The 23,468-nt window shown below is 46.0% G+C and overlaps 1 protein-coding gene across 2 annotated transcripts in view; it reads right to left on the bottom strand.

Moving 5' to 3' along the window:
• The window catches only part of KLHL22 (kelch like family member 22), a 50,945-nt gene extending 30,803 nt beyond the window's left edge, over positions 1-20,142 (bottom strand). Inside the window, exons 1-2 of one of the 2 annotated variants that reach the window (XM_023740533.1) lie at positions 20,110-20,142; positions 13,372-13,637 (exon numbers count right to left, since the gene is read on the bottom strand). In XM_023740533.1, the coding sequence (XP_023596301.1) occupies positions 13,372-13,598 (227 nt within the window). In that variant the 5' untranslated portion in view covers positions 13,599-13,637; positions 20,110-20,142. Of the gene's footprint in view, positions 1-13,371; positions 13,697-20,109 lie in introns of those variants that run through there. The other variant, XM_004386175.2, reaches the window with a different exon arrangement.
• Positions 20,143-23,468: the final 3,326 nt, after the last annotated feature.

The following is a 23,468-nucleotide window of genomic DNA, read 5'->3' as shown; positions in this document are numbered from 1 at the left end:
CCTTAGTCTTTCCAAAGCAAAATGTATAAAGACTCACACTAAGTAGGATTAAAAAATATAACTAGGCTTGTTATCAGTTCAGTGTGGGTTTTGTGGTTTAATGAACCTGTGCCAAAGTTTCCGTTTCAGAGCTTTTAGGGTGTCAGAATCGCAGATAAGGGATCGTGGACTAGTATTTGAAAAAGGAAACACTGTATGGATGAGTAAGAATGTTTTAAAATTTGTTATGATACGGGGCAGGAAGGGAAGTGGGGCAGAAAAGCACTTCACTGGGCATATCTTTTTATCTATTAAAAAAATACTTTTAAATTAGAGGAACAAAGGATGAATTTTATCATATGCCTATTGGTTCAGTGGGAGAATTCTCGCCTTCTATGCAGGAGACCCAGGTTCAATTCCTGGCCAATGCACCTCATGTGCGGTCACCATTCAACTGTTAATGAAGGCTTGCATGTTGCTGTGATGCTGAACAGGTTTCAGCGGCACTTTCAGACTAAGACAGGCTAGGAAGGACAGCCTGGCAATCTACTTCTGAAAATCAGACAGTGAAAACCCTATGGAGCACAACAGTCTGATCCCATTGCCATGAGTCAGGGTTGACTTGATGGCAGCTAACAACAACAACAAATTTACCAAGCACAGTTGTAAATAGTTAATGTGCTAGGCTGCTAACCGAAAGGTTGGAGGTCTATGTTCCCCAAGAGGCACCTTGGAAGAAAGGCCTGGCAATCTACTTCTGAAAAATGAGTCACTGAACAACCCTATGACGCACAGTACTACTCGGACACACATGGGGTCGCCATGAGATGGAGCTAACTCAATAGCAACTGTTTTTTTTTTTACATTTACCATGCACATAGATTACTATATGCTACATCTTTTTTGATCCATTGATGCTGTGCTTTAGAAAAAAGATTTCCAACATGGGACTAATCTTCTGTTCCAGGAATAAATCACACTTGGGGCAGGGTATGACTCTGAACGTTGGATTACATACGGCTGAACGCTATGTGCCAAAGTTTCATTGAAGATGTTCACACTATAGTTGTCCTTCTGTGTGGGGGATGTCTGTCCAGTTTTGATATTAATATTACATACCTGTCTTAATTACCTAGTGCTGCTATAACAGAAGTACCACAAGTGGATGGCTTTAACAAACAGAAATTCATTCTCTCACACTTGTGGAGGCCAGAAGTCTGGATACAGGATGCCAGCTCCAGGGGAAGGCTTTCTCTCTGTCGGTTCTGGGGAAAGGTCCCTGTCATCAATCTTCCCCTGGTCTAGGAGCTTCTCAGAGCAGGGACCCCAGGTTTGAAGGACGTGCTCTGCTCCCGATGCTTCTGTCTTGGTAGTATGAGGTCCCCTATCTCTCTGCTTGCTTCTCTCTCCTTTTATCTCTTGTAAGATACAAGGTGATGCAGGCCACACACCACAGGTAAACACCCCTTATATCAGTTCCAGGGCGTGAGCTGACTAAGGGTGTTTCACCCCACCCTAATCCTCTTTAACATAACCTAACGTTGCCTCATCAACCACAGGCAGAAATTAAGACTTACAACACAAAGGAAAATTACATCAGATCACAAAATGGAGGACAACCACACAACACTGGGAATTATGGCCTAGTCAAGTTGACACATATTTTTTCTTTTTTTTTTATTGTACTTTAGATGAAGATTTACAGAACACGTAGTTTTTCATTAAACAGTTAGTACACATATTGTTTTATGACAATAGTTAACCCCACGACATGTCAACACTGTCCCTTCTCAACCTTGGGTTCCCTATTACCAACTTTCCTGTCCCCTCCTGCCTTCTAGTCCTTGTCCCTGGACTGTTGTACCCCTATTAGTCTTGTTTTGTTTTATGGGGCTGTATAATCTTTGCCTGAACGGTTAACCTCGGGAGTGACTTCATTACTGAGCTAAAAGGGTGTCCGGGGGCCATACTCTTGGGGCTTTTCCAGTCTCTGTTAGGCCAGTAAGTTTTGTCTTTTTGTGAGTTAGAATTGTGTTCTCCATTTTTCTCCAGCTCTGTCCGAGGGACCCTCTGTTGTGATCCCGGTCAGAGCAGTCAGTAGTGGTAGCCAGGCACCATCTAGTTGTACTGGACTCAGTCTGGTGGAGGCCGTGGTAGTTGTGGTCTGTTAGTCCTCTGGACTAACCTTTTCCTTGTTTCTTGTTTTCTTCATTCTCCCTTACTCCCGAAGGGGTGAGAACAGTGGAGTATCTTAGATAGCTGCTCACAGGCTTTTAAGACCCCAGATGCTACTCACCAAAGTAGAATGTAGAACATTTTCCTTATAAACTGGGTTACGTCAACTGAGCTAGATGTTCCCTGAAACCATGGTCTCCACAGCCCTCTGACCAGCAATTCAGTCCTTCAGGGAGTTTGGATGTGTCTATGGAGCTTCCATGACCTTTTCTTGTACAAGTTGTGCTGGCTTCCCCAGTATTGTGTACCGTCTTACCCTTCACCAAAATTACCACTTATCTATTGTCTATTTAGTATTCCCCCCATCCCCGTAACCAACAAAGATGTAAACTTTTTCATGAGTTTTTACAGTAGAGGTCTCATACAGTATTTGTCCTTTTGTTGACACATATTTTTTGGGGACACAATTCAATCCATGACAATACCTTTTTTAAAAATTGTGGAAACTTCCCTTCTTTGTCTCTGCTCTGGAAAAATCTAAATGGCATTGGAGTTTGTTCCTAACAGAACTCCCTAGGACATATATGGGCCTTGTGCTTTTGTTGGGAATAGTATTCTCTCTCTTCTGGGGGTAGAGTTCTGGTAACTTATATTTTCTATTAAATCATCAATTTTATCCAAATTTTCAAAATTATAGGCATCAAGTTGAGTAAAGTAGTATTATAATTCATAGATAGTATTTAAAACTACAAGGCGTTAGAAAACAAGTGTTGGTGAGGTTGTGGAGAAACTGGAACCCTCACTCACTGGAACCCTCACTCACTGCTGGTAGGAATGTAAAATGGTGGAGCCACTGTGGAAAACAGTTTGGCAATTCCTTAAAAAGCTGAACATAGAACTACCATGTGACCCAGGAATCCCAATCCTAGGTATATACCCAGAAGAAGTAAGGCAGGAATGTGAACAGAAACCTGTATACCAATGCTCATTGCAACACTTTTCACAAACACCAAAAGGTGGAATCAACTGAACGTCCATCAACAGATGAATGGATAAACAAAATGTGCATTATACAATGGGATATTTTTTAAATAATATTTTATTGTGTTTTCAGTGAAGGTTTTTACATAGCAGTGTAGGTTCCCATTCAACAATTTCTACACAAGTTGTTGAGTGACATTGGTTACATTCTTCACAATGTGTGAACATTCTCATTATTTCTTTTCTGGTTGTTCCATTTCCATTAATCTAGTTTTCCTGCCCCTTTATATTCTCATCTTTCTTTTAAAAGTAATTGTTTACCATTTGGTCTCATATAAGTGATTTTTTAAAGGAGCACAGTACCTGTGGTGATATTCATTATTTTTTGAGCCAGTCTGTTATTTAGCTACAAGGTGACCTCAGGGGTTAGTTTTGGTTTAAAGGTTTGAAGAGTATCTCAGGGGAATAGTCTTGGGGAGCCCTCCAGTCTCAACCAGTTCAGTAGGTCTGTTTTTTTGGTTTGTTTTAAGGAATTTGAGGTTCTGCTTCCACATTTTTCTCCCATTCTATCCGGGTCCATCTATTGCGGCCCGGATTAGAATCATTAGTAGTGGTAGCCACGCACCATCTAGTTCTTTTGGTCTCAGAGTAGATTAGGCCGTGGCTCATGTGGACTATCTGTCCTGTACACTAGTTTGTTCTTTGAGTCTTTGTTTTCCTTCTTTCTCTTCTGCTCTGGACAAGCACAGACCAATAGCTGTATCTTAGATGGTTGCTCGCAAGCTTTTAAAATGCCAAACACTACTCACCAGACGAGGATATAGAACATAAATTTATGAAATATATTATGCCAACTGACCGAGACGTCCCACGAGACTATGGTCTTAATCCCTGAAGCCCAGAAATCCAATCCCAAGAGATGTTTGGTTATGTCTAAGAAGTATACATAACTGTGCCCCCATGGGCTTTATTATATATACGAATATATGTGCATACAGCCACACGGATACATATACACACGCATATACCTATATAAACACACATATATATATACCTACACATATATGGAATCCTGGTGGCACAGTGGTTAAGAGCTCAGCTGCTAACCAAAAGGTTGGCAGTTCGAATTCACCAGTCATTCCTTGGAAACCCTATGGGGCAGTTCTCCTCTGTCCTATAGGGTTGCTACGAGTCAGAATCAAAATGACAGCAACAGGTTCATACACATATATGCCTACATTCACACATATATACCTACATATATATTTTTTGGTTGTTTTTGCTATTGTTTCAAAATTATATATGCCATAGTAATTACCAACAGGTCCTTTTTCTTGTGTACTTTTTAGCGACATAGTTTACCTTTGTCAAGCTCTGTATACTTCACCCTCATTTGGTGTTACCTTTCCCATCAACAAAAACAACAAGTGTCTACTATATAGCGAGTGAAACCCCTCCTGTAACCACTAATGAACATTAGTTTCTGTACATTTACTTGTTCATGTCATTTCATAACAGTAAGTTTTTTTTTTTTTGTGATTGACTTATTTCGCTTAACATGATGTCCTCCAGGTTCATCCATGTTCCAAGATGTTTCGGGAACTCACTTTTCTTTATGGCTGAGTAATATTCCATTGTATGTATGTACCATATTTTACTTATCTATTCATCTTTTTGGTGGGCACTTAGGTTGTTTCCATCTTTTTGCTATTGTGAAGAGTGCTGCAAAGAACACAGGTGTGCAAATGTCTGTTTGTGTTACTTCTATTACATCTCTCGGGTATATACCTAGGAGTAGAATTGCTGGGTCATATGGCAGCTCTACCTCTAGTCTTCTGAGGAACTGCTAGACTGTTTTCCACTACGGCTGTACCATTTTGCATTCCCACCAGCAATGGATAAGGGTTCCAATTTCTCCACATTCCCTCCAACACTTCTTATTTTCCTTTTTTTTTTAATCTCGGCCATCCTAGTGGGAGTGAAATGGTGTCTTATTATGGTTTTGATTTGCATTTCTCTGATGGTTCATGACACTGAGCATCTTTTCATGTGTCTGTTGGCCTCTGAATATCCTCTTTGGTGAAATGTCTGTTCATGTCTTTTGCCCAGTTTTTGACTGGGTTATTTGTCTTTTGTTGCTAAGCTGTAGAAGTTTTCTGTATATTTTAGATACTGGACCCTTATCAGTTATATTGTTCCCAAAGATTTTTTTCCCAGTCTGTACGCTGTCTCTTTATTCTTCTGATAAAGTCTTTTGATGAACATAATTATTTAACTTTTATGAGGTCCCGCTTGTCTACTTTGTTTTCTGTTGCTTATCATATAATGAAATATTATGTAGTCACAAAGAGAAATGAAGTTCTGATGCATGCCATACCATGGATGAACTTTGAAAACATTATGCTGAGCGAAATAAGTCAGTCACAAAAGGACAAATATTGTACAATCTCACTTATATGAAACAGGCAAATATATAGAAACCTAAGGGAGGCAGGGGGAGTTTTTGTTTGTGGGGGGTGTCATGGATTGAATTGTATCCCCCCAAAATGTGTCAACTTGGCTAGGTCACAATTATTTCCAGTATTGTATGACTATCTTCCGTTTTATCATCTGATGTGATTTCCCTATGTGTTGTAAACTCTATCACTATGGTGTAATAAGATGGATTAGTGGCAGTAATATTGATGAGGTCTACAAGATTAGTGTCTTAAGCTAATCTCTTTTGAGATATAAAAGAGAGAAGCAAGCAAAGAGATAGGGCGACATCACCACCAAGAAAGAAATGCCGGGAGCAGAGCACATCCTTTGGACCCGAGGTTCTTGTGCTGAGACACTCCCAGACCAAGAGAAGACTAATGCATGTCAAAGACCTTCCTCCAGAGCTGACAGAGAGAGAAAGACTCACCCTGGAGCTGATGCCCTGAATTTGGACTTGTAGCCTATTGGACTGTGATAGAATAAATTTCTCTTTGTTGAGGCTATCCACTTGTGGTATTTCTGCTACAGCAGCATTAGGTGACCAAGACGGGGGGGCAATGAGTTTATGTTGGCGCCCTGGTGACAAAGTGCTTAAGCATTCAGTTGCTAACCAAAATGTCGACAGTTCGAATCTACCAGCTGTTCCTTGGAAACCCTACGGGGCAGTTCTGCTGTGTCCTATAGGGTCACTATAAGTTGGAATTGACTCGACGGCAACAGGTTTGGTTTTTGGTTTTGGAGTTTATGTTAATGGTGGTGGAATGTTGGATGAGGATAGTGATAATGGAGGCACAACACGAAAAATGTAATCAATGTCACTAAGCTGTAAATGTGGAAGTTGTGTTGGTGGATGTTTTCACCACAATTAAAAAAAAACAGAGAAGGGAAAAAAAAAAACAATTAAGGAAGAGATGAGATGACTCAGGGAGGTTACATACAGGATAGAGTCCTGGGTCTCTAAGACACTTAATAGTTTCGGGAGAAGAGGAGGAACCAGCCACGGAGAATGTCATGGATTGAACTGTGTCCCCCAAAAATGTCTGTCAACTTGGCTAGATTGATTCACAGTATTGTATGACTGTCTATCCTTTTGTCATCTGATGTGATTTCCCTATGTGCTGTAAATCCTATCACTAGGATGTAGTAAGATGGATTAGCGGCAGTTATACCGATGAGCTCTATAAGATTAAATAGTGTCTTAAGCCAATCTCTTTTGAGATACAAAAGAGGGAAGCAAGCAGAGAGAATGGGGACCTCATACCACCAAGAAAACAGTGCCAGGAGCAAAGCACATCCTTTGGACCTGAGGTCCCTGCACTGAGATGTTCCCAGACCAAGGGAAGATTGATGTATCACAAGAACCTTCCTCCAGAGCCGACAGAGAAAGCCTTCCCCTGAAGCCAGTGGCCTGAATTCGGACTTCTAGCCTATAGGACTGTGAGAGAATAAACTTCTCTTTGTTAAAACCATCCACTTGTGGTATTTCTGTTACAGGAGCACTAGATGACCAAGACAGAATTTGGTACTGGAAATGGGGTGCTGCTCTAACAAGAGATACCTAAAACGTGGAAGCAGTTTTAAAACTGTCAATGGAGAGAGGACCGGCAGCGGCAGAGAAGAGGCAGTGGCAGAACCAGGAGACCAGTGCCAGACAGTGCTGGAGCCGACCCATGGAGCAAGAGAGCTGAGTGCCTGCGTGCAGGAGGCTTCCTGGCGGAGGTCGGAGTAGGGCGCCTCCAGGCACTTAACAGTAGAGCTAGGTTCCCAACCCATGAAGCGAGAAAGCCAAGTGCCTTCCAGCCAAAGTCTACTGGCGAGTAGGGTGTCTCCAGGCACGTATCAGTGGAGCTACAGGGCCTTGGAACACCAGCCCCAGGAGGGCAGATGCGGGCGTGAGGCCTGAGGGCCAAGAGGCCAAGGAACCAGGAAGCAGAAGCTGAAGCGACAAGGAACACAGGCAGCCAAGCTGCCTCAGTCTCAAAAGGTATGGCTAGGACCTTTGGGGTTTCAAAGGGTGGAGCTATGGCCTCTGGTGTTTCTAAGAGCGGAGTTGCCACTCAGATGGACTAGGAGAATGGTACACCTAAAGCCAAGGGAGCAGAGCTGCTGTCCCAGTGGGCCTGGAAGGCAGAGCTGAAGCCCAGGGCCGAGAGGCCTCCACTCAGAATCCAGAGAGTATGGCCAATACCTAGAGTCTGGAGGGCAGGACTACTGCATAAATGGTCTCAGAGAACAGAGGATTATTTTCAAGCCTCGAGGGCTAATGTAATGTGTTCTCCTGACTTGTTTGGTGCCTGTTACCTCTTCTTCCCCTCCAGTTTCTCCCATTTGTACTGGAAATGTATAGCTTGTTGCCTGTTCCACCACTGTACTCTGGAAGCAGATAACTCGTATTCTACATTTCACAGATGAGGAAGGATTTTTGGATTTTGGACTTGGAGCTGATTTACAAGGGGCAAGGACATGAATTTTGGGGGGCCAAAGGTGGCATGTCATGGATTGAACTGTGTCCCCCCAAAATGTCTGTCAACTTGGCTAGGTCATGATTCCCAGTATTGTATGACTGTCTTCCATTTTGTCAACTGATGTGGTTTCCCTCTGTGTTGTAAATCCTATCACTATGATGTAATAAGATGGATTAGTGGCAGTTATATTGATGATATCTATAAGATTTGATAGTGTCTTAAGCCAATCTCTTTTGAGATATAAAAAAGGGAAGCAAGCAGACAGACAGAATGACCTCATACCACGAAGAAAGAAGTGCCAGGAGCAGAGGGCATCCTTGCTCCCAGACCAAGGAAAGACTGATGCATCACAAGGACCTTCCTCCAGAGCCAACAGAGAGAGAAAGCTTTCCCTTGAAGGCAGCACCCTGAATTTGGACTGCTAGCCTGCTGGATTGTGAGAGAATAAACTTCTCTTTGTTAAAGCCATCCACTTGTGGTATTTCTGTTACAGCAGCACTAGATCATGAAGACAGGGAAGTATGCAAGGAAAAGCAGGGGAGTGTAGGAGTCTCTTGGTGGTGCAAACAGTTAATATGCTCGGCTGCTAACTGAAAGGCTGGTAGTTCGAATCCACCAAGAGGCACCTCGGAAGAAAGGCTTGGTGATCTACGTCCAAAAAATCAGCCACTGAAAACCCTGTGGAGCACAGTTCAACACTGACACACATGGGGGCACCAGGAGCTGGAGTCAACGCCACAGCCACTGGTTTTTTTTTTTTTTTTGGTAGGGTCACTGAGCCAAAAGAAGTGTGTGGAAAGATACCAACAAAAGTCATCTAAGATAGGATCTGACTATTCAATTCCTTGACCATACACTTGGTGTACATGAAGAGCAAGGGAAACTTCCTGCACAGGGGATTACCCAGGTGAGGATAATACCGCTCTATGCTTGCAAAGAGTTGGCAGCCTTCTGCAGGGACAAGACAAGCAAAGAGGTCCTGCAAGCCAGAGGCTGAGATCCTTCTGTCTGGGAAGGTGAAGGACCATGAGGAAAGGCTCCTCAGAGCAGGAGGACTGCAGATGGGCCTTGAAGGAGGATAAGATTCTGCATGGTAGAAAAGGTAGAAAAGGGCAGCACAGGCTGGGAGGAGAACAGTAAAAGCACAGAGGCAAGAAAGCCCAGAACTTGTCTGGACAATTGTAGATTTGGCTGTGGGACTGCCATAAAGAAGACACATAGGGAAATGGCAGAAGACCAGATTGGGAAAGGCAACTAGAGACCCTGGCACCAGGGGAAACGTGCACGCAAGGCCTGGGGCAGCACTTCTCAACCCGCGTCACATACGCTGGGACAGCCCCACCAGCTGCAGAAAGCACCACACGCAATTTAAAACTTTTCTTAAATTTGCAATGTAACTCCTGTTCTTTGTAAAACAACTCAAATAATTCAACAAAAAGAAGTCACAGTCTTTAGTTCCATTCTCCCTTCACCTGGAGTTCAGTCTGAGTCCTTCCAGATCTTCAAAGTGGGACACGTTACACATTGTCCCTTTCCCCCTGTAATGTATGGTGTCCACCTATCTACTAGTATACATGGACCTAGCTAGTTTTTTAAACGGCTGCACTAACCCCACCGAAGTGAATGGCTACCTCCTTCCCCGTTGTTGGGCACAAATCGCGAAGCAGAGGCCACCCTGCACCCAGGCCTCCCAGTGTCTGGTGCATCATTCCACAGGACCTAACCATGGACCTTTTACATCTTGGTACTGCCAACCCACTCACCAAAAAGACTGTTCGAAATGCCTTCTCTCTGCCTTTGCCCACATCAGGCATTACAAACTTTACACATTTTCAACAGTCTTACTGGGAAAAAATGGTCCTTCATCATTTTAAACTGAATCAAATAACGAGAATAAATAATAAAATAAACATGCTGAAGCTTGGGAATCATTTATTTCTTATATATATATTTGAGATAACTCTGGGTTCTCCCGATAATGTCACTCTCTCTCTCCTTCTCAATGGAAGAGACAGCAGTGTGGGGATGAGGGGAGCCAGCCAGGCACATTGGCCATGCCTGAGAGGGGAATACCTCCCACAAGGGGCCCACCTGAGGGGGCTGTGGAAAAGTGCTGGGAAAACACTCCTGAAAGACATGGAAAGCCACAGAAGATTTAAATTACTGAGGAAAGGAGGCACCTATGACTGCCCTTCATTCACAGCCTGTGTAGGGGGATGAGATGTGGCCTGAAGGCGGCAGAGGAACTTAAGTGGAGAAGGTGAGCCAAGAGATTCCTGCTGGCCTCCACAGCCCCTGCCAGCCTCCCCCTGGACAGGCCTCAGACTTTGCTGGATGGGCCCAGTGCTAGGCCCCGGAGCACTCCCGCCCTGAGTCCCCTCCCAGCTCCCTGCTACACACTGTACCACATGCTACCTGTTATGGATTGAACTGTGTCCCCCAAAAATGTGCATCAACTTGTCTAGGCCATGATGCCCAGCATTATGTGACTGTCTACCATTTTGTCATCTGATGTGATTTTCCTATGCACTGTAAATCCCATCTCTATGATGTTAATGAGACAACCTTAGCTGCAGTTCTGTTAATGAGATAGGGCTCAATCTATAAGATTAGGTTGCGTCTTAAGTCAATTTCTTTTTAGATATAAACGAGACAAGCAAGTGTGGGGGGTGGGGGTGAGGAGGACTTCATACCACCAAAAAACAAGAGCCAGAAGTGAGCGTGTCCTTTTGACCTAGGGTTCCTTGCGCTGAGAAGTTCCTAGTCCAGGGGAAGATTGATGACAAGGACCTTCCTACAGAGCTGACACAGAGACAAAGCTTTCCCTTGGAGCTGTTTGCACCACTAGACCATGAGAGAATAAACTTGTTTGTTGAAGCCATCCACTTGTGGTATTTCTATTATAGCAGTTCTAGATAACTAAGACAGTGCTTCAAAGATTAAAGGCGTCAGCTGAACTGCAGAGACGCCACTGTCACAGCCCCTGGACACATCTGTAACAAGCCACCACTAGAGACGAGAAGCACTTGAATTATAAATATTTCGCTTAATAGTTACTAAAATAAGTGAAAAGACTACCTACAGACTGAGAGAAATTTTTTTGGAAGCATATACTGGATAAGGATTTAATATCCAGAATATATAAAGAAGAACTCCTATAACTTAACACAAAAAGACAACCCAATCAAAAAATGGGCAAAGGATTTGAACAAACATTTCACTAAAGAAGATATGCAACTGGCCAACACGCACATTGAAAAGATGCTCAACATCATTAGCCATTAAAATCAGTTGCTGTTAAGTCAATTCTGACTCATGGCAACCCCATGTATGTCAGAGTAGAACTGTGCTCCATAGGGTTTTCAATGGCTGATTTTTTGGACATAGATCATCAGGTCTTTCTTCCAAGGTACTTCTGGGAACTGGTACCTCCAATCTTTCTGTGAGCAGCTGAGTACATTAACTGTTTGTACCTTCTGTTGTTGTTAGGTGCCATCTAGTTAATTCCAACTCATAGCAACTCCATGTGACAGAGTAGAACTGCCCCCTACAGGGTTTTCTTTGCTGTAATCTTTATGCAAGCAGATCACCAGGTCTTTCTCCCACAGAGCTGCTGGGTGGGTTTGAACTGCCAATCTTTGAATTAGCAGCTGAGTGTTTAACCATTTGTGCTACCACGGCTACTTGTTTGCACCTTAGGGAGATATAAAAACCACAATGGGATACCACTTCACCTCAACCAGGATGGCTAAGATCAAAAAAATGGAAAATAACAAATATTGGTGAGGATGTGGAGAAACTGAAACCCTCATCCATTGCTGGTGGGAATGCAAAACGGTACAGCTGCTATGGAAAAGAATTTAGTGGTTCCTTAAAAAGTTGAACACAGAACGACCACATAACTCAGCAATTCCACTCCTAGGTATAAATCCATGAGACTTGAAAGTAGCAATGCAAACAGACACATGTAAACCAACGTTCACTGCAGCACTACTCACAATAGTTACTAAAATTAAAAAAATGAGAACCATAACCTAGCCTTGAAGACAGAACGATCAAACAGAATTGGAGCTGGAAGGGAAACACACCAGGATTTGAAGTCATGAGTTGCCCCCACTGCCACGTGGCCTTGGGTGGCTCTCCCTCTCTCTAAGTCACACTGCCACCTGTGTAAAATGAGATAGTGGCACTTACCTTTTTGGGGTGCCAAGCAGTGCAGACAACAGTGATAATGGTACACTGATTTGCTATTCATGAACATAAATGTATTCATTTAAGCCACAGGCATTTTTTGAGTATCTACATGACAACCACACTGTTAGGCACTGGGGATAAAAGACAGCTTCCAACCCCGTGGGTACGACAGATAAGCCACCAGTTTTTCCCAGTGTGCCAAGTGCTGGGATGAGATCATGCAGGAGCCCACGAAAAGCCAAGGGGCCAGGGACCCGACTGGGAGGGTCAGAGGCTAAGTAAGACCTGACAGAGAGATGGCAGGAGCCAGAGGGTGGATGGACAGGGAAGGGGGGCAATGACGACAGTGTGGCTCTAAAACTCACACAGCTCTGTGGACAATGTGTCTACAGGGACAACCACCCACGCCTCAGGCTTCCGCACCCACAGGGTACCAAGGCCCTGAGAAGTGACCAGGGCTCATGGACCTTCTAGCAGCATTACAAGAACACGGCGGGGCGGGGGGAGGGCATGCTGAAAGACTTAGGGGTGAAGCGTCAGATGTCTTTTTAAAAAAAGGGACATGTGTACAAACAGAGAAAGCAAACATAGCAAAATGTTTACAACTGTATATAGGTGTACACTGAATTATTTTCTCAACTATTCCACAGGTTTGAAATTTTTTAAAATAAAATGTTGGGGGTGAGGGGGATGGAAGACAGAGTAAAGTACAAAACAATCTGTTTTATACCAGGATATTGTACTTACAGCAGAAAACTCATTTTATAAAATGCAGTATTACAAGTAAAGCCAGGCATAATATTGTTTAGGAAAAAAGAGAGAGAGAGAGAGAGAATATGCCCGAAGACAGGAGAGATAAAGAGAAAAAAGTGACCCTCTGACCCCTTCTGTCTGTGGTTTGCTCACTGAGTCATCACAAGCAGTGGGAGGAATTCTGGTGTGAGTGGGAGGTGGGACAACTGACTCAGGGAGGCCCAGACCCTGCGTGCGAGCACATCTACCTAGCGGGCTGTGTTATCTTACTTACAAGAACAAGCTGTGCATGTTAAAACGGCAAATTTTAAAACCAAAAGCAAAACAGGATGTAGGAAAAACTCACCTGAAGTAATCGCAGGATGCGGCCAACAGGATGCGGTGGGCTTCGATGTGTTTCCCCTCTACCACCAGGACGACATCGAAGAGGATCCCGCTGTCGCGGAGGGCCAGTAGCCCACGCAGCAGTGCCTGGGAATGCTGCGTACTCCGGTAAGTGTTGTTGATGCAGTGTGGGTGTGAGGGCTGCGGAGGCAACTTGCAGAGCTGAGTGAACTCCTGGTCCTCCGCCATTCTGGCAGCCACACGAGACCTCACCACCGCGGCCGTCCGCTGGCAAAACAGAGGGCAAAGGGATGAGCAGGGAGGCAAGCACGGGCACCATGCACGGACTGGCCAGCTCACCCCAGCAGTACCTGCGGCTCACCTTGCTCCTGGGGGGAGTGCCTCCAGCTCACCTGTGCTTTGCCTGAGGTCTCGAGCCCCCTAATGCCCTCTCCCCTCCCACTTCTGGTCCAAACTTAGACTTCTTCCTCATGACCTGTGTCCCTTCACCTCCCAGATTCTTTCTCCCATCTTATCTTCTTCAGCATTGCTGTAAGAAAGAAGAGGTTGGGAGACAGAGGTGGATCAGAGTGCCAGCCCCACTAGACTCACCACATGCCCTTAGGTTCCTCAGCTGTAAAGAGGGAGATAAAAGTCCCCATCCCAATGGGGTTCTGTGAAACTAGTAAGACGATGAACATCAACACCAGCACACACCAGGTTCTTGAGAGCTCATCTTCTTTCCCACTGAGAAAGAACAAAATTGAGAGTTCTCACCCAGAATGGATGCATAAAATGACAAGGCCTGAGTGATGGTCAGGAGACCTAGGGAAGGTTTCCAATGCTGCATGCAGGGGTGGGGTAGGTGTGGGAGGCCAAGACCTGCCTTCCCTTACCAAGATTCTGAGAGACAGACCCAGTAACTTCAACTAGACCTGGTGCATTTGAGATCAACTTCACTGTGTTTTAAATTCTAGGTTGTTGTTGTTCGCTGCTGTCAAGTCAGCTCCAACTCATGGAGACCCCACGTACAACAGAACAAAACAAAACACTGCCTGCTCCTACACCATCCCCGTGATCAGCTGCAGATCAAACCATTGCGATCCATAGGGTTTTCACTGGCTGATTTTCGGAAGTAGATCACCAGGCCTTTCTTCCTAGTCTGTCTTAGCCTGGAAGCTCCGCTGAAACCTGTTTAGCATCATAGCAATACACAAGCCTCCACTGACAGACAGGTGGTGGCTGTGAATGAGGTGCTCTGGCCAGGAATTGAACCCAGGTATCCCACATAGAAGGTGAGAATTCTACCACTGAACCTCTGTTACCTTCTAATAATTAAATCAGTATGTTCAAAGAATGCAAAGTATGATTACGTGCAAAGAATGATTTGAATAGGAGCCTCAGAAACCTAATCAGTAAACAAATCTATTGCAAGCATATTTTGCCCTGGATTCTAGCCAAGAAGCAACTGTGGACTGCGGGCATCAGGACTGCAGGCATATGGACTGCAGGCGTGTGGACTGTGGGCATAAGAAATGCAGGTGTGTGGACTGTAGGCATGTGTACTGTGCAGTACTGGCAGGACAGCCAGTCTGAGGATGGGGAACTCGGGGGCTGTCTCCTACAAGGCCGTGAACATTTCACTTCTCTACCTACGTTACCCTTCTCCCATCAACCACAAAATTTGATTCTTCTCTAGTTCTCTACTATATCTTTAAATGAAAAAAAAAAAAAAAGATTCTAATGTAAACCTTGCTAGAAAGAAGAGGCCTCCCTCCACCCTCAGGGGACTCCCTCCTACCTCCTCTGGACACTCTTTAATTCTACCCTGGGCCTCTTCTCCATCCCACCAAAAAAAAAAAAAAAAAAAAAAATCCGTTGCTGTTGAGTTGATTCCAACTCATAGCAACCTTATAGGACAGAGTAGTACCACCCCATAGGGTTTCCAAGGAGTGGCTGGTGGATTCGAACTGCTGACCTTTTTGGTTAGCAGCCGAGTTCTTAACCACTGCACCACCAGTGCCTCCCACCAATCACGCTCAATTCTCCCCACCTGTCCTCTGTACCTGTCCCCTCCACAGTCTGGCACACTCTTCTGACTCTCCTCCTGGATTTGGGACCTGTGTCCACTCACCTACTCCTTCCTCCACACCCCGGACCACCTTCGGCTTTCTCACCAAGGTCCCTGAGATGGCTGGAGCTGAGGCATATCACCGCTGACCACCTCTTTCACTTGGGATTCTCTCTTGCCTTGAAAGTCTCCTATGGTAATTCTCTCTTTTCTCTTGCCTTCTCCCTTCATCCAACACACCCTGCTCCACACCCTGCATTCCCAGTGGCCCCTTCAGCTCAACACCTGATCCAGACAGCAGCCCTCCTGACTGTCCGTCCTATTTTTGTTACTGGTACAATCACCATTTTCCATGCTGGAATCCTCAGGGTCTCAATAATCCTTTTTCCTTTCTAACCCTTGTATCCGATCAGATCTTTCTCTTCTTCCCTGTCTCAGACAGCCATCCCGTTATTCCACTTAATGGCCACCACCCTTGTTCAGACACCAACTGGGTTCCCTACCTCTTGCCTCATCCTTCCCTGGTCCGTTGGCCTAGGCTGCACTGGGTCCCAAAGTGCCCCCTCTGATCATGCCATCTGACTTCTCAAGCACTGTCTCCCCACTCCCCACCACTTGGGGCTCTCTGTGATCTGGCTCAATCTTCCTTTGGGCTTTATTCACTCATCCCCCTACTATCACTAGTCCTTAAACCAGAACAGACACCGGTCAAACTCTCAGGTCCCTGGGTGGCACAAACTGTTTGTGCTGGGCTGCTAACCTAAAGATTGGTGGTCTGAACCCACACAGCAGCACCATGGAAGAAAGGCCTGGCAATATGCTTCCACAAAAATTACAGCCAAGAAAACCCTATGGAGCAGTTCTACTCTGTAATACATGGGGCCGCCACAAGTTGGAATCGACTACATAGCAACAGGTTTGGGTTTTTTTTTTTTTGGTCATCCTCTCAACAACTTCCGCCTCTTTTTCTGTCTATAAATAGTAGAGCCCCATACAGGTCATGGTCCAGCCTGATCACTTCTGCCTCTATCATTTTCCTCCACTCCAAGCAGTCTTACTACCACCAGCATCTGGCTCCTTGAGGGTTGGAGCTGTATTACACGCACATCTCTCAGCCCCATTACCAGTGGCATCACATGATATCGGGTACTTAGCCTTGACTTCTTCATCATTACCAAGGAGTCGAGAGGACCTCTTTCTCCTACCTGAGGACTGACTGCTATAACAGCTCCCCAGGCTGTATCCCCATCTACTGTGAGCACCGTAGCCTCTTTATCCCCTTAGGAAGGGATGGATGGGAGTTACTGCATAAACACTGACTCCAAGAACAAGGTCAGTAAAGCAGGAGGCCACTTCCTTGAGCAAGCAAAGCACATTTATCAAGTACAATTTAAAGAACTAAGCTAGGTGCCGAGGGAGTGTGAAGAAAAATGAAACCATTCTCTGCTCTAAAGAAGCACAGCACAGAGTGCAACATACTCAAACTCAAGACCACCGATTACAACCTTGCCCAAAACGTCCATCCTCAGGGGAATGGGTGTCTACACTAGACAACAGTTAAAACGAGCAAACTAGAACTTAAGCCAAACTCATCAACCAGGGAAAATCTCAAAGCCATGCAGAGAACAAACAGCAAATTGCAGAATTAGTACAATTTCGTTTACAAAAAGTTTCAAAACACGCAAAACAATACTACATATCGCTGATAGATAGGCATCGTGGTATAAAATATACAAAAACGTTTATAGAAATGATAAATGACAAATTTAGGAACATGATTACCTCCACGAAGGTGAAAGGAATATTTCTTAAAAAGAAGCTGGTGGGTTCCAACTGCTAATCTTTTGGTTAGCAGCCACGGGAGATGCAAATCAAACCACAATGAGATATCACCTCACCTCCATTAAAATGGCAATGATAAAAACAAAAACAGAAAACAGGTGTTGGAAATGTTGTGGAGAAACTGGAACCCTCATCCATTGCTGGTGGAAGGTAAAGTGATGCAGCCATTGTGGAAAACAGTTCGGCAGTTCCTCAAAAAGTTGAACCTAAAACTACCATATGACCCAGCAATCCCAATCCTAGGTACACCCAGAAGAAGTAAAGGCAGGAACATGAACAGAAACCTGTACACCAACTGCAGCACTTTTCACAATAGCCAAAAGGTGGTATCAACGAAAATGTCCATCAACAGATGAATGGATAAACAAACTACAGAATGTACATACAATGGATTATGCAGCCATAAAGAGAAATGACGTTTTGATGCATGATACAACATGGATGTACCTTGAAAACATTATGCTAATAATATACTACAGAAAGGTATACGGTGAAACTTTCAAATGTCCCAACCAGATCCTATCCCAGAGGCAACTACCACTACGGAGCAAAATAATTCAGTTACAAAAGGATAAATACTGTACGATCTCACTTATATAAAATAATGTATAGAAACCAAAGGTTACTAATGGTTACCAGGAATGGGAGGGGGAAGGGGAAATTTTTGTTTGGGAGGCGCTGAGTTCATGGTAATGGCGGTGGAGTATTTGGGAAAAAGAGCGGTAACGGTGGCACAACATGAGGAATGTAATCAATGTCACTGAATTGTGAATGTGGAGGTTGTTGCACTGGCAAATGTTTTGATGTGTTTTCACCACAATTAAAAAAAAAAAAGAAAAAAATTAGGATTTGATAGGGAGAGGTGGCAGGTTAATTTCTCTACCTTTCTGTCAGTTTGAAATATTTAATAACGAAATTCTCAAACTTATTTTTCAATACAATTACATTTGCATGATTCAAATTCAAAAGGTACAAAAGGGACATCAAGGGGACATCTGGGTTTCCTCCAACTGTTTGATACTGCATGTGCGATATCACACCCACAGCAGTTATCTAAGGAAAATTTCCTAAATACAGAACCGCTGGGTCATTATTTAAAAATGGTGATCTTTAATTTTAATGGATATTGCCAAACTGCCCTCTAAGAGGTTGTACCAATTTATTCTCTCACCAGCAGAGTATAAGAACCTGATTCCCTACTGTCTAGCTCACCAACAGTGTTTCTTTTTAATCACTGCTAATCTAATAGATGGGAAAAAAAAACCCCAGCATTTCAGAGTGCAACTACGTTTCTGTAAAAGACAGTGTTTAAAAATAATAAGCTGAATGTATCACACCTTTGTGAGTTCTTCCTGATGCCTGAAGAATGCTCTTAGGAGCTCACTCAGTGAGTAGCACCCTGGTCTCCCTATTCATTTACAGAGGGTTACTCTATCCTGAGGAACCCTGGTGGTGCAGTGGTTAAGTGCTTGGATACTAACTGAAATGTGGCAGTGCGCTTCCATAAAGATTTACAGCCTTGGAAACGCTATCAGACGGTTCTACTCTGTCCTACAGGATTGCTGTGTGTCAGAATCCCCTCAACAACAATGGGTGGTGGTGGTACTCTATCCTGAAGGAGCACTGGTGACACAATGGTTAAGCGCTCCAAAAGGCTGGCGATTCAAACCCACCCAGCTGCTCAGCAGCAGACCTGTATATCCGCTCCCATAAAGATCACAGCCTAGAAAACCCTATGCGGCAGTTCTTCTCTGTCACATGGGTTCGCTAGGAGTCGAAATCCACTAAAGGGCACCCAACAACAACTCTATCCTGAGGCCCTTCCCTAGATTAATCCAGCCCCATAATATCCCAGATTCCAATCATCACAAGCAAGGCCCCTCCATTCCGTGCTGCTCAAAGCTTTAGGGGGTACAGGAAGTAAGTTTTATGCCCCAAGCAGGTACAAGCTGAAGGACATAAAAGGAATTTTGATGAATGAATAACACAGTCAAAAGTATTTAAGAATTTCCAGTTCAGCAACCATTTACCGAGTACACACTAAGTACTCTGTAGGGCCCCCCAAAACCAGGACTTTTGGCAGCATGAAGCAAGGACCACAACAAAGCGAAAAAGGGCAGCTCCAGAAGAGGAGGGAGTAGGTCTTATTTCTCAGGGCTGGGGAGAGTTCTGGAAGGAATTCCGCAGACAGCACAGTTGGAGCAGGTCGAAGGGCCGACCCTGCAGCCAGGCCCCCTTGCTCCCGCCCAGGTCTGTTCGGTCCGCCCAGGATTTTGGGATCCGGAGGTTTTACACTGATAGCGCGATCACCGACTTCCGTCAGGAAATGGGGAGAGCTGGCGCGGCTGGGCTCCACGACTGCAGTCCCGGGACCCCCACGCTCGGAACGCGCTCCGCACCCGGCGACGACCCTGAGGAAACTGAGGCTCGGCAGGCCCAAGCCCAAGGTCATGCGGCGTCTGCAGTCCCGAGTTGCCCGCCTGTTACAGGCCTGGCGGTGCAGCGCTGAGGGTCGCGGCCCGGAAAGCCAAGCTTGAACACGCCGCGAGGGCCAAGGCCGGGCCCGGGCCCCCGCAGGCGCGCGGAGAACTTGGAACCCGGAACTCCACCGGGCGGCGGCCCCGGCCCAGACCGCGCCTGGAGGTCCAGCCGGCCGCGCCCCCGCCACGTCAGGCCGCAGGCTCACCTCAGGCCGCCGCCCTCGCGCCTCGGGCAGGGCCCATCCCCGCGCAACAAGGCCACTGGTGCCGTTGGCCCGGGGCCCGTGCTCGCTTGCCCGACCGCCCTCATTCCGCGCATCACGCCGCCAGGCCCGCTGGCACGCCCGACCCGCGCCTCGCAACTCACCTGGAGCCGCCGCAAGCCGAGGCCTCACTCGCAAGAGGCGGGGAGGGGCGGGGCCTCGCGCGTCACGTGGTCCCGCCGCGCCGGCGCCATGGAGTACGCGGGCGGAGGCCAGGGGGCGACGCGACACCGGCGGGGGGCGGGGGCGCAGGGGCACGGAAGCGGATCCCCGCCGGGAGAGGCCTTTCCACGCGTAGCGCCTGCCCGCGCATGCGGCTCTGCCGGATTGCTCTGTGGAAAAGGGCGCTTGACCGTCGGGGTCCCAGATGCATTCCGCACCTTGGCACAGCTCCTAGCACCTGGGGTCTGAACGAATGAAGAAATGAACGAACGCCTGTGGCGAGGGTCACACCTTGTAAATCTGTTCTCGCTCTCACTCTCGCGTTCCCTCACCCGACCCTCCAGCCTTCCCTCATTCATTCGTTCAGGCCTTCCCGGAGCGGGCGGTGTCCCGGCCGGTCGCGCGCCCTCTGCTGGATGTTGGGGAAAAGAGGAACACAAGGCCAGGCCCGGCTCTGGGAGCTCAGGCGGGAGAAACACGTGTGAACAGGTGCATTGTTTTCTTGTTTACTGAGATTCTGCAGTAAATCCGATCCCAAATTTAAGGCCTGGCCCCAGCCGTCCATGAGGGACCTTTTGGCGCTCATTTTTTTCAGCCTCTGGTCCAAGAGGGTCAGATCCTCGGACGCGCATCTGTAATCGCTGCGTCCAGAGGTTAAAGCCGCGGTAGAACCTCCTGATAGATGGGTTTCGGGTATCCGACACTGTGTTTCTGAAAGGGGTGGGAAGAGTGGGGAGAGCTTTTGGGGGAGGATGTGGCCAGGGATGGTTTGTGGTTATAGGGTAAAGTGAAGAGGAACGTAAGAGAAGAAAATAAAGGAATGATGTCCCAGGAGAGTCAACCTTACTGAGCCGAGAGAGCCACCCACGGTCCAGACAAGGGCAGGGAGAGAGGGGACGGGTCTTGAGAGCAGAGGTGTCCAGTGGAACGGGTTGGGCTGCAGAGGGAGGAGCTTCTGGAAGGCTTTCTGAAGGAGGTGACCCTTGAGCTGTGTAAAAGATGACTCGGGGAGCATTCCTTGAAGGGGGCTGAGGTGAGTAAAAGTATGGAGGTGAGATCCAGCGAAGTGAATGGTTAGAAGGTCACCAGAATTTTCTGAGTCTGAAGGAAAAGTTGGAGACCAGACCTTGCTTTTAGAGGCTGGACTTGACCCTCAGGGCAGCCTTTAGCCAGGGCAGGCAGAGGGTTTGATTTGCATTTCAGACACCAACCTGGGCCATAGAGGCTGGCTTGGAGAGCTGGACAAAGGAGGGTGAGAGGGAACAGAGAGGCTGTGGCCTCAAGTGGCAGAGAGTGAAGACAGGGTTGTGCTGGCTGGAAACCTGGAAAGGAGGCAGGTTCCACAGTATGGGTGAGTGATGGGTGAGAGGTGAGCACAAGAAGGATCGTGTGGAACAGTGGAGCCACCCTAGCCACAGGGAGGTCGGAGCAGCAGTGGTTGGTGAGGGCAAGATGAGGCTCACGTTGGCAAGGTGAGTGGCCTGTGGACATCCAAATGAGGGCCCTTCTGGAGGGTCACGCTGGAGGTGCATAGCATGCACCACAGTTGGGCATGATACGTGGAACCAGAGGAAGTGTGAGGAAAAGGAGAATGGGCTGAGGGCAGAAGCACAAGGCACATAGGTGTTCCATGGCCAAAAAGAGATCAAGAACCCAGAGAGGGGACAGAGAAGGAGTCATCTCAAAGGCCCGGTGAGAGCCAGGTATGAGGGCGGACTCAGAAGGGAGAGGAGGATATGCGATAGGGAGAACTTTGGTGGTTTTTCAGGAGCCCTTTTCTCAGTGTGGCAGAGGCCAGCCTCCAGGGACTCAGGCATGAAAGGAGCTGAGGACGGGAAGACTGCCCAGGAGAGCCTAGCCTGTGAGATGAGGAGGACAGATAAGATTACAGGCTGAGAGACTGGAGGACAGCACCTTTACAGGTGGGAAAAAGGAGCTACTGGGTGGAGAGAGTAGGGATGAGTGAAGAGAAAACATCTAGGAATAAGGGTAGGGGCTGGCCAGACCAAGGGGCAGGAAACACTCTTCAATCATTTTTGAGCTAAAAGTACTATCTCAAAATACACCATATATCAGGTGAGTGGTTCACCCATTGGAAAGTTCCAGAGGAGATGAGAGGAGGAGGCCTGTGTAGCCATGGTGTACAGGAAATTCTGATATCCTTTCAACAATGTGTTTGCTTACTAGGAGATCCTCTGTTTCCTGAGGGTAGTAACTTCATTTGCTTCACAGCTGTATTCCCAGCACCTAGAACAGGGTCTGGTACTCAACAGATGACAAGTAAATACAAATTGAAGAAATTCAAAGAAATGAGAGCCAAAAGACTTGCTATTACAGATGATGGAAGACTTTCTAAGCCTCAAACCAATGGAAGATACCATAAAGAAAAAGACCAACAGATCTGGCTGCAAAACAGTTTGACGGCAGCCAACCCAAAAAAACAAACAAAAAGAAAATTGAGGAAATTTTTGCAACAAAAATGGCAGCAAACGGTGAATAGTCTTAATATATAAAAAATTCATATAAAAGTAAGAAAATTTTAAGATTGCAATAGTTAAATGGGAAGGACATGACTAGATAGCACTCAAAAGAGGAATAACTTGATAAGTACTTGAAAGAATCACCAGTTTCAGTGAGAGTAAAAGATATGCAATATGCAGAGTTTAAAAAAACAAAATTGCTGGAGGAGTGGCAAGATGGCAGTGTAAGCAGTCCAATTCTTCCGTTCTCCCAAAGAAACACACACAAAAAACACAAGCAAAACTTGCAGAACTAATTTTGGCAGTCACAAAAGGACGTATACTGTATGATCTCACATATATGAAATAGGTAAATGTGTAGAAACCCAAACTTATTAGTGGTTACTAGGAAGTGGATTGTAACAAATTATGGATGACATTGTAAAGAATGGGAACTCCAGAACACCTAATTTTGCTCATTGCAGAACCTGTGCATAGAACAGAGGCCGTCGTTAGAATAGAACAAGGGGATACTGTGTGGTTTAAAATCAGGAAAGGTGTGCATCAGGGTTGTATCCTTTCACCATACTTATTCAATCTGTATGGTGAGACTATAATCCGAGAAGCTGGACTATATGAAGAACGTGGCATCAGGAGTGAAGGAAGACTTATTAACAACCTGCAGCATGCAGACAACGTAACCTTGCTTGCTGAAAGTGAAGAGGACGTGAAGCACTTACTGATGAAGATCAAAGACTTCGGCCGCCTGTATGGATTACACCTTCACATAAAGAAAACAAAAATCCTCACAACTGGACCAATAAGCAACATCATGATAAATG

Source organism: Trichechus manatus, unplaced genomic scaffold, assembly GCF_000243295.1.
Source record: "Trichechus manatus latirostris isolate Lorelei unplaced genomic scaffold, TriManLat1.0 scaffold00157, whole genome shotgun sequence".
NCBI classification, from domain to species: domain Eukaryota; kingdom Metazoa; phylum Chordata; class Mammalia; order Sirenia; family Trichechidae; genus Trichechus; species Trichechus manatus.
The sequence above is the reverse complement of the archived record's forward strand: the minus strand, read 5'-3'. Positions and strand labels throughout refer to the sequence as shown.